This window comes from Phaseolus vulgaris, chromosome 10 (assembly GCF_051622355.1).
Source record: "Phaseolus vulgaris cultivar YP4 chromosome 10, ASM5162235v1, whole genome shotgun sequence".
Taxonomy (NCBI): Eukaryota; Viridiplantae; Streptophyta; class Magnoliopsida; order Fabales; family Fabaceae; genus Phaseolus; species Phaseolus vulgaris.
In genome coordinates, this window is record NC_143507.1 from 38,460,540 (window position 1) to 38,471,992 (window position 11,453).

General features: G+C 30.7%; 1 protein-coding gene across 2 annotated transcripts; it reads right to left on the bottom strand.

Annotated features, from left to right (window-relative positions):
- Positions 1–385: 385 nt before the first annotated feature.
- Positions 386–7,388, bottom strand: LOC137818714 (protein REVEILLE 5). 2 transcript variants are annotated; one of them, XM_068622287.1, is made up of 8 exons: positions 6,902–7,388; positions 5,604–5,661; positions 4,857–4,980; positions 4,571–4,747; positions 4,327–4,461; positions 1,982–2,091; positions 1,801–1,860; positions 386–972 (listed from the first exon to the last, which is right to left on the bottom strand). In XM_068622287.1, the coding sequence occupies exons 1-8, from the start codon at positions 7,132–7,134 to the stop codon at positions 865–867; spliced, it is 1,005 nt and encodes a 334-aa protein (XP_068478388.1). In that variant the 5' UTR covers positions 7,135–7,388; the 3' UTR covers positions 386–864. The 2 variants fall into 2 exon arrangements, with proteins under 2 accessions (XP_068478388.1, XP_090152689.1); XM_090296563.1 differs by lacking the exon at positions 6,902–7,388 and adding an exon at positions 5,886–5,986.
- Between the last annotated feature and the right edge of the window lie 4,065 nt (positions 7,389–11,453).

An 11,453-nucleotide genomic window follows, 5' to 3' on the forward strand; every position in this document is an offset into this window, starting at 1 on the left:
ATCAGTTTTACTTAATATTAAGGTGTTTTATCAGGAAAACAAATTCGATATAAAACTTAATATTAATTTTTCAATTTACTTAGTTTGAGATTTAAAAACACCCCAAATAAAATATTTGTTTCGACATCAGATGAAGTCATCGCATTAAGTAAAATTAATTTTGACATTTGTTTCAAGATCATACCAAGTCACCCGTAATGATTTATAAACTATTTTAAATAATCTATTTTCTTACTTTTTTTCATCCAAAATGTAAATCCAAACTTCAAATGCCAAATCAAACCATCACTAATTCTTGATCAAAATCGATTTGAATTTCCTAATGAAAATGTTTATGCAGAGTCCTTCGTCTTATGGTAATAATTAGTGAGGATTATATACATAGTTGAAACCAGGTAAGAAGAGAGGTTTTATAATATAATAATATATATACATGCATGCATGAAAGGAGAAACTTATCAACACTGTTATATTGCTTTATTTATATACAAGCCAAACAGCAGCCCCTAATTCCTAACACCGCTCTTGCTAATTCTAAGCTTCGCAGCATAACACACAAAAACACTCAACACTCTGTACAGTAAAGCCTCCAGAAGTGACCTAACCATCTTCAAAAGATATACACAAAACACCAGCACCATATCTACCATCAATCAGTGCCAAAAACAAACAAACTCAATCCAAAAGGTATATATACATACATATATATAAATATACATATTATGTATGTATATATTTATATATGTATATTAAGAAGCTACACTTCCTTTTAGCAAAACCTTGTCACCTTCTTGCTCCCACTTTACGTGCATTTCAGCCAATAGATTGAAAACACTCTTCAGTGCAAAACCAACCTCGACATCCTTATGCAGACATAATAGCACTCTCAGATTTATCAGTGAGGGATTTGCTGCAAATATTATCAAGCTTCGACTCATCAGAATCGATATCGTAGGATGAAAGCAGCTTCTTCTGCATTAAAAAGGAATTTGTTAGTAGACCATGAAGAAGTACATGTTATGGCGAGTAAAATAAAATAAATGAAGCTAGGACTAGACTTTGTCACGCAGAATAATAAGACAACACTTGTATGTTGTCTCCTTAGATTTTATATAAACTAGATTGCAGAAATTTTCTTGTATAACTTTCTCAAATTTTTATTTTTAACTTATGAATAAATTAATTTTATTTTATGGACAAATTAATTTAATCTTTTTCGTTCTCTCGAGTAGTTTGTCTAAACAGACCCCCCAATGTCAAACAGCTTAAGTATACAACTTCAAAAATGGGAATCAATAAGGATCTCTTGTTACTAAACATACATATTTAAATATGGTGCAATGTGAAAACAAAATTATAAGCATGAACACAACAGCAAGAATGTGGAAATAATATTATCTGGGCAACTTATTCCAAAGCAGAGTATAGCCAAAGTCAGAAATACCATATCATGCTCTAGAAAATAAATTTAATTTAGAAAATAATCCACACTGCCAAACAACAAACGTGCAGTGCCAGTGATAGAGCCAAAACTCTAACCATCACAGACATAGGGGCTCATTGAGGCTTCCAGCAACAAAATGTCAACATAGTGAGATCAATTATTTACTCGCTTAAAATAATCCACCAGCCAGTTGAAACCAATTTAATATCATCTCACATCTTTGTTATGTTACATAATAAAAGCAAGCAACAAGGATTAAAAGATGATTTTGGCATCTAGCTAATATGATGGGCTCAATAATATATCAGTCGGAATATAACAAGAGAAAAAATGCTTACTGTTGGAAACAAACTTACATGATCCTCAAACTCTGGACTCATTAAATTCACCGAGAGATTTCTCATCAACAACAGTACCTGCAAAATACAACAATATAAAATACTCAGGTAGACAACCTAAGCACTTGAACCCAAAATTTTGGACCTTTACGTTCCAAAAAATAGAGGAAAAGAAAATGATGGACTTGATATTAATTACCGTTTCCACATTTATTGGGTCCATCTGTCTTAGTTTCTGTCGGTTATTAGTAGAATTTGGATCAAAAACACTGCCAAGGAAGCTGTAGACTTGAGCAAAATCTGGCATTACTGTACAGACAAGTCAAACTTATCAACAAGGGCATGTCAAGAATCATGAACATAGGAGTGAAAAAATGCTCACACTTGTAACGCCAGATATATAACATAGCAAAACATAGAAAACTTAATAACGTTAATACTGTTCATAAATATTTCTATTCATACTAAAATAAGATGATGCAAGAGTTCAAAAAGGATGACGTTAATGAATAAAACAAAATACTATAGCTTCATTGTTAGGAAAATTGGCAAAATATACAGTTTATACATACATACTACTCATTTCAGAAAATATAGAACAATGTGTAATATTCATAGTGAAAGGTCCAGATGTGCTGGATTAAATATATCTACTTTAGCTCCGCCCTACTTGTTTCCTTAATATTCATAATGAAAATGCATATGTTGAATTAAGGACCCAGCTTCAACTCTTGCCATAAGCCAACTCTGAAGTATTTTATGTAGCAGTGGTACCAGCTCACAAAATAACAGTTTTACTATTACTCCTGGTGTCCCCTCAATACAGAAGCTCTATAGCTCTATGTATAATCAAGTTACTTTCATTGCTTCTGAACCGTTTCTAAGGGTCTCTGACTCTACTTGAAGATGATTGAAGATAAATAAATATAAAGTTCAAGAATATGTTATTTTAGCATATTTTTTACTTCCTTAAACTTAAACTTAAAGCTTTAAGGAACACCGTAATATTCCCTGTGTAGCATAATTAAATTTTCTTCTTGATCTTAGGTACCTTAAGAGCTTATTTGGACAAATTTTTCCATAACCTCTTCTTGGGAAAGAAATAAGAAAAATTGAAATAAACTTTTCCAGCTAAAACTAGCTTATGCAAGAGCTAATTTGCAGAAGTTCTCTTCTCTTATATAGCATCTCTAAATTTTTATTCATAACTTGTGCTTGAGCTAAAATTAGTTTATGCATGAGTTAATTTTGTATAAGTTTTCTCTCTCATAAGGCTTTTCTAAATTTTTATTTATAACTTGCGTATAAGCTAATTTTAACTTATGGAAAAGGTAATTTTATTTTTTTCTTCTTATTTTTCTATTGTAATAGGGGACTTAAGGAGAAATTCTTTCAAATAGACCCTTAATGAAACTCTTCAATATCTTTAGTTCATAATTTTAGGCCATTCAGATTTCGATCTCAAGTTGAGTCCAATTAATCAATCACCATACTAGCTATTGATAAGTCAAGTCCAATGGATAAGAAGCTGATCTTTGATGAGCGTTATCCAGCACCATCCACTCTGGCAACCTCAACTTATGGCCAAAATTTCCATCAGCCTGTACGTGGAAGGTTTTTTATTCATTTTTTTTCTTCATCCTTCTATTTCTTTCTTTTTCTTTGCTTGTCTTCATTTATTCTTGGTTTCTTCACACGCTCTTCCTCATATCCTACCTCTATGCTTTCTCTCTTCTTATTCTCTACATTGCTGCTCTTGTATCTACTCAATATTTTTGTACTGCTTTTTTTTAAATTTTAGATTCTATTGTTCTCAGCTCTATTTATTAAACCTTGTTCCCAATTCTTCTGCACTTATAGGACAATGTCGCCCAAAATCAGTCATGCACCCTCAACTCTATTACCAAGAGTAATTGTTGTTTTTAATATTTTTGTTTGTCAAGGCTTCCACCATAGGCCGCCATCCATTATTAATAAACTTGAACTAAAAATAACCAAAAGTTAATACTTCAAACTCCCACTCTTCTCCACTACTACTCCTGCTCATAGTTATACAATTAGCTACAAAACTACTAAAACTTCTGAGAAGATTGGAACTTCAAAATCACGGCAACTTCTTTAACAAAGCATAGCATAGCTCAGGTTCAGTGATGGTATTCTAGATTTGGTGAAATAAGTTTATTCTAATGGATAACAAGCTGATGCAAAATTTCTTTTATCTATTTCCTCAATAGTGAATATCCTAATGAATGAAAAACTTTATCTTTTACTAGTTCATTTGATACCTATAGAGCAATCCACAAGTAGATGAATAACTCTACGAGACAGTGAGGACAATCGGGCAAATGCCTAAACAACAATTCTCAGAAAGATGATCTTGTTACAATGGAAGTACCAGCTTTAGGACTTCCTTTTCTGTTTTAGTTCAATCAAAACTCAAGAAGTGCCCCATTATTCAAAACTACAGTTCAAATATTTTGTGATTGTGCCATTATTTCAACTTCAAGACAATCAAGTTCAAATTAAAAAAAAAAGTGTTCCAACCTTTAATTGGCTTGCCTTGGCCACCTTGATGATTTTTTTTGCTACTTGACCATGTTGGAGGGGTGTTCTCATTACTACTGCTATAGCAACAGTTGAGAGGAACAGTTTGTGCCGCTCCAGTCAATCCCATGTTATCTAACAAACCAAAAAATATTCAAGGTTAACAGAAACTTCCTCAACGAAATACATATTTGAATAACAAAAAAATGTAAAACCAGACATTATAGTTCAGGAGAAACAGAACCTCTAGTCACTTGTGGCACGTTGACTGGTGGTTTAGCATTATAGTTCCAAGACGACAAAGGCATGTTGGTTAATGGAGTTCCAAGAACAGATGAAGAATCCGGGCTATAAATATATGCAGGTTCAATGAAAGCAGATGAAGGTTGCAGTGGGCCCATAACTTGGGATACAGTAGGAGCTGATCAATTGTAAAAAAAAAAAAAAAACATAAAAAACAAGTTATTTAAAAAATAATTCAATAGAAAAAACCAGTGAACATTAAATGTGGTTGACATTGCTATACTAACTGATTTTAGGAGCCTTTTGAGGGTAAGGGTGAGTAGCTTTTCTCTTTGGCCGAGGAGGAGGAACATGTTCACTTGTTCCATTCTTCTGAACTTTAAGAAAATACTTCTGTGCATGACTTCTTATCTGCCAAATAGAATTGTACATAAAATGGTGAAGAAAGGATAGTGAGAGAGGAACATGCAATGAATGTCAGAGATTCACTACAAGAAATTTGATGAAATAAACACCATACACATTATACAATCCAAGACGAGTATCTATATAACTTTATGTTATTTCTTTTCTACGTAAGTACAGATGCAGCAAAGTAACAAATTACAAGTTTATGTCCTTAATCATCATCAACCCTTAGATTTGAAGAAAAAGACACAATAAATTGCATTTCGTTATGATGCAACAAAATCTAGACAACAATATTTGATGAACAAGAGTTAAAATGATTTACTAGTTAGAGAAGATACAAGAGATGGAAATGTTCAAACTCGGGTCATGGGTTTTCAATTGACAGTCTTTTGGAAAAGATCATGTCGCCATTTACTCATCTATGATTCAAGTATCTCAGTTTTGACACTGAAAATTTCACCAAATAGCCAGTATGGAATACAAAATCCAAGAATAATGTGCAATTGATAACAAATTTATGGTTGAAAAGGTCAAGTTTCACTGCTTTTAAATACACACACCCAATCAGCTAGCATCCGCTAGTAACTTGTTCTTTGTTTTCCTTTGGCTTCTATAGTAATTACCTGGATGACAGTTTTTGAACCAACAAATGCTTCAATCTTTTTCCAGTCCCGATCAAATCTGAAATTAGTAAAGAAAAAGTGAGAAACACAGAAGAAAATAAGCAAAAATAAACAAATAACTAATAAACCATCCTAATTGTTTCATATACTGCTTTTGGCACGCGAGCAACAGAAGGAAAATAAAACTTTGTTTTCAAGTGCAAAGGTGATTTCATCCAGAAAGCATGGAATTGCATTTCTTGGTGAGAATAATGCACACTTGCAAAATGGCAAAATACCAACCATATGGCTTTATGGTCTTTTCCGATGCTTCTCTCTAAAAGAACAGTGGAGTCTCTAAGCCCTAATTCCTTCAATTCTTAACCTTCTAAAGAATTTGCAAGCTACAAAAAAACTGTCTACATGTAAATGTAATGAAGTTTGTTAAAAAGTAGATAATTGAATGAAGATATGGAAAAAAAAAGTTTAGGCATAATAAGATAAGGTGTTCCCCCCATAACTGCATTTAATACACCAAGTATTGACAAACTGTTCTAACAATCTATCGGCTTACCCTCTAAAAAACATTCCACTACAGAATCTGTTCTGCCACTCGTTCCTTTATTGGAATGGGGCAACCTATTGTTGAAAAAGTCTAAACAAAACACGTTGCAAATAAGCCGTCAACCTGTGAAACAATCCATGCAATGGCATAGACCACTTTGTTCTCGAACTAGTTCAAGTATGGATGCTGCTCTTCCAGGATTTCAGTTAGTAAGGTAAAATTGCGTGTTTGCAATATGATTACATACTAAATTTCAAGTAAAATTACTTCTCACTATAAAACTAATAACCCACCCTACATGAACCACTTCACACCCTACCAGAGGTGAACTTAAGCACATAAAATTGATCTTACAAGTATTGAAAAAAAAACTCATAAATAAGTTTAATTCTCCCGTCCTAAAAAAGTTCCTTTTAAACCCCATCTTACTCAACACTAAAAACCCAAATCATATCAGTGAAATAATAGCAACCAAACAATATAAAAAATCATTACAAAAAAAGTAAATAATTTCGAAAACCCCAATTAAATAAACGAATCTAAAACATAACCCCAAACAATTCTCACTGCAGCCACCTATTCCTTACAAATTACTTAACCAATAAAAAAAAAAAAAACTAATTCACCATTGACGAATAATCTAGAAACCTCCAGAACTGCAAATTTTCCAAAAATCTAAAAAAACCACCAATTCTACAGCACAGGAATTTCATTCCCATGAAAAATAAAAACAAAAATATAAAAACGGACTCACAATTGGAGAGCTTCTAGAAATTTGTCGTGTTCCTGCTCGGTCCAGCTCTCCCTGGACTTGGTAATTGTGTAGGGTTTCCGGATCTTCTTATTTGGATCCTCCAAGGCGACGGAAGCGGCGGGAGTCTGCGGCGGCGGCGGTGGCGGCGGAAGAGAATTAACGCCGGGAAGGGTCATATTGGAAGGATCGAAGAAGTAAAACCCTTGCGCGGGGTTTGGGTTCACCGACACCATCAAGCAGACCGAAACAGTACCCTCAATTCGATTCCGTTAGTGTTTCGGTGTTTCCCAGCAACTATGTATCTGTCACTCGGGGCTGTTCTCTTGTCTTCCGTTTCGTTCGTCCTCTCGCGAATTTCGTCTCTGTAATCTCTCACATTCCAACTAACATTTTATATAGACATCCACAAGCAGCGGAAATTACTATTCTGTCCTTGCACCTTCTGCGCCTGCATAGTTAGTCACCACTCTGTGGCGGTTATCTTGTTATGCTATTTGCATTTTTTTCTGGATATAAATTATTTGCCGTTTTTTAAAACGTGTTTTCGTTTGGATCTGTTTTTTCAGAAAATCAAATAAAAAAAGTTTGAAAAAAAGAAATTAATTAACATTACAAATTTGTAACTAAGGAAATATTTACACATACATGCGACTAATACACTTGCTGAGAAACAAAATGGGATAATAAATATAAATTGTTATATAAATTGCCATGTGATAATTTAAAAATTCAAATAAAATTATTTGTACATTGTTATCATTTTCATTAAGTGCTCTTAGTGATACCCTTCTTTATATGTAATTGTTCGTGAAGAAATAACTGATTCATGTTCTCTTAATTTTAATTTATGACGATGTAATTGTCTATAATAATTCAGGTATGCGTTATTTAATTAAAAGCAATTTGACTAGAATAATAACCACTATAATAATGTCAATTGTTAACTTTTTTTTAGGTACATTACGTATTTGAATAAAATGGTATAACACAAGATTTTGAGATGATAATCAATGTAATTAAATGTTCAGATGGTTAATATGAGAATAAATATTGAAGTGCAACAGTGACGGAAAAACTAAGGGAACAGGAAGATAAGCGTAGCTTCAAAGGTCCTATGTTGACTTTGCTTTATGCCAAAATGATGTCTTCTTTGGTACTTACAATCTAAAGTGATAATTAAGATGGTAGGTCATGGGATATAATTGAAAATGGTGGCAATCATTGAAACTTAGGGTGAAAAACAAGGGGCAACATAGCACACAAGATTTGGATAACTATTAACTTGGGTTTGTGAATTCTTAGCTTAAAAAACAACTTATTTTAAGCCATTAAAATTAAAATAGTCTTTGTTGTGTTCATATATATTATATTCAACTTGGTGTGGAAGAAGGTAAACAAATTTTTTTAGGGTTTGTAGGATTGAAACGTGGAAGGTTTAGACCTTGGAAGGTAAACACTTTTCAAAAGGCTACAAAATAGAAAGTCTATACAATTATTTAAATAAGCATGATTTTGGGTCTCGTGACTGTGATTATCATATATTCATATATAATAAATGAAACATATATGAGAATGCAAATGTGACTCAAGTTACTTTTGTGTGGGAAAATTCTGGTTTCCTCCAGAAGAAGAATCATGAATTAGTAAATACAAGCACTATTATCCTATTTCTAAAAAAAAATGTATAAATGCCTAAAAATGGAAAAATTATATATTTATACATTATAAACAACAACAGCAAATAATTTTTTTAAACCAATACAAATAAATTTTTAATGAGACAATAGTATAAAAAGGCTACATATAAAGGACACTTTCTTTTCTTTATGTAAAGGTATTTTTTGAAGACTAACAATTTAATTTGATTATTATTTGGAATAACGATATGATATTTGATATCTCTAAAACTATTAGTTTATATTTCATGTTATTGATATCATAATAGTAGTTGTTGTAATATATATTGGAAATTTTATATCGATTAAAAATTAAGATATTTCTTAATATATAAGTGGATACAAATCTATTTAAGTAGATACAAATTTTGATTTTATGAAGTTAAGTTAGATTTAAAGTTAACTTCTTATATCAGAAACATTTCAAAAGAATACAAAATTCACTTTATAAATCAATTTTATGAGATAGAATTATGTTTAAAATTTATTTTTTTAATAGTTTATAAAAATGATTAATCTATTTGTTAAACATACAATATACAAAATTAAATAATTAATTATATGTCATATGTAGTACTGTAAATATTGTAATAAGATATATTTGTTTTACTCGTGATTATTATGATAATTTTCTATTATTTGATGAGGAATTAACTTAGCAAAAGTATCCTTTATTTTAAATATTATATTCTTTTTTCAAATCAAGATTGAAAAAGAATTTTGTGACACAAATTATTTTTAAAACATTTAATTGTAAATAATATTTATATATTGATAAGTACTATATAAATATATATTTTGAAATGTACTGAAAAAAATACGATATCAATATATAATAAAATAAAATAAAATCATAAAATGAATAATCATCAACTCTAATAAAATTATAGAAGGAAAAATCTAGTTATTAAGAAATACAAGTTTTTGAGTTTTTTCAATAAGAATTAATTAATAAAATCTAGAGTTTGTTCACAATTAAAATGAAATATATGAAAATATAACATCGTAAATTATGTTTATTTTTTCTGTTGGGTAGAATAGCTTAACTAATAATTTGATAAATTAAACTTATTATTTAAACACGTATCTATGAGTTAATTACCTCTTTTTTATTGAAAGAAAAAATAAAGTTAATTTTTGTATATAATTTGACCGTGCCCTATTTTTACAAGTCATTTTAGAGAATTTAATTGTATAAGCTAAAAATAGCTTATAAACATCTCACAAGTCATATTTATAAATCCTACAAATAATTACGCAACTACTTGTTTTGAAATAAGATAAATCCAAATAACAAATAGAAATAACGTATAAACTTTCAAATAAAATATAAGTTTTCTTTTCTGTAAATAATAATTTTATTTAATATTTTTAAAATTGATAATTTTTTATTTTAAAATTAGACAAGTCATGATGTACTAATATAATTTTTATATTAAATTGAAATTGTATTTTATATATACGAATTAAAGTTGTATTTTACACGTACAAGTTTGAACTAATTTTTTTGTTTCTATTTCAAAAAATACAAAATAAAATTATACTATTTTTAAAAAACCTAAAATTTAACATGCTTTTAGTTCTCCAACATGATAAATACAGCTAATTAAAATGATGTTTTTTTATGATAATTGAAAATAAAATGAATAATAATGAGTACTATAAAAAGCAGAAAAATGATTAAGAATTAGAATACTTTATAGGAATTTGTGTTTGAGGGTAATGGTGCATGGAGCTAAAAGGGTTGAGGTTTAGGTGAGGCACATGATGTTTTGGTCCAAAGCCCAATCACATGCACATGCTTCACTGTTACGCTTTTCTATTCCTTCATTCTTTGCGACAAAGCAATGTTCCTGTCTCCCATAATGTGCACTTCACTACCTATTTTTCTTCATTTTTTTCATTTTTGGGATGGAATTTCATAATTACAAAAACAAAGCTCAGAATGATTTAACCACGTTATACCATGTTCAAGACTGCGTTTGCATTCAACATAACGAAAAATCTCATTGCTAATTTCAGATAATCGCTTATAGGGGTTTGTTTAGAAAATAAGTTGTAAGAAAAATTACGATTCAGAAACTTATAGATTAAACATAACTTTTTTTTATCAATAATAATCCAACAAATCAGTTCAGTTTGGTTTAGTCTGCTATATAACTTTCAAAATTGGTTCAAATTAAATTTTTTTATAATTATTTAAGTATTATTATAAGTAAAACTTAGTTTAGCTTCTTTCAGATTGAGTGGAAAGAGAGAAAAAACAAAAGAATATTATAAACAAAAGTGTAGTTGTAACATACTAACAATAATGTTATGTAATATCCTTCTGTAAACTAAGGACGAGGTTAGGCACAATCATTAGTTTAATCATAAATTTACGAAAAAAATGCCAATGAAAGGCTTAGTGAGAAGTTCTGTGATTTGTTTGTGGTCAGGAAGGCATAAAAGTGAAGTTCTTGTTGTTGAATTGAGTCACACACAAAATTAAGATTGAGATCAAAATGTTTAGTTTTAAGTGCATTATAGGATTAACGGTAAGCAAAACGACATATAAGTTATCATCGCAGTACTCAACTTCAATTCAGTGGTGTTGCGAGAGACAATCTTTTGTTTGTTGGAAGTCCATGCTACTGGATTGAGTCCCAAATATAACATGTAGTCAGAAGTTGATTTTCGATCATCTGGGTCGGATCCCTAGTCAGCATCAGCAAAGACAGTTATGGTGAAGCGTGGAGAGGGCTGAAGTAAGAGACCTGTGATGTAGTGCCTACAAGGTATCTCAATATGCGTTTGACAACTTTCCAATGGTGAAGAAACTGACAGATTTGTTTACACTACATTATAATTCAGGACGAGTGATTAGAATATATTGG

What these genes read in the sequence shown, in the direction of transcription:
- LOC137818714 (XM_068622287.1), bottom strand. Translation starts at nt 7,134, where the DNA reads ATGGTGTCGGTGAACCCAAACCCCGCGCAAGGGTTTTACTTCTTCGAT. An exon ending in GTTCAAAAACTGTCATCCAG is followed by an intron (nt 4,981 to 5,603) that starts GTAATTACTATA and finishes TCTATTTGGCAG; the next exon opens with ATAAGAAGTCATGCACAGAA. An exon ending in CCAAGGCAAGCCAATTAAAG is followed by an intron (nt 2,092 to 4,326) that starts GTTGGAACACTT and finishes TTGTCTGTACAG; the next exon opens with TAATGCCAGATTTTGCTCAA.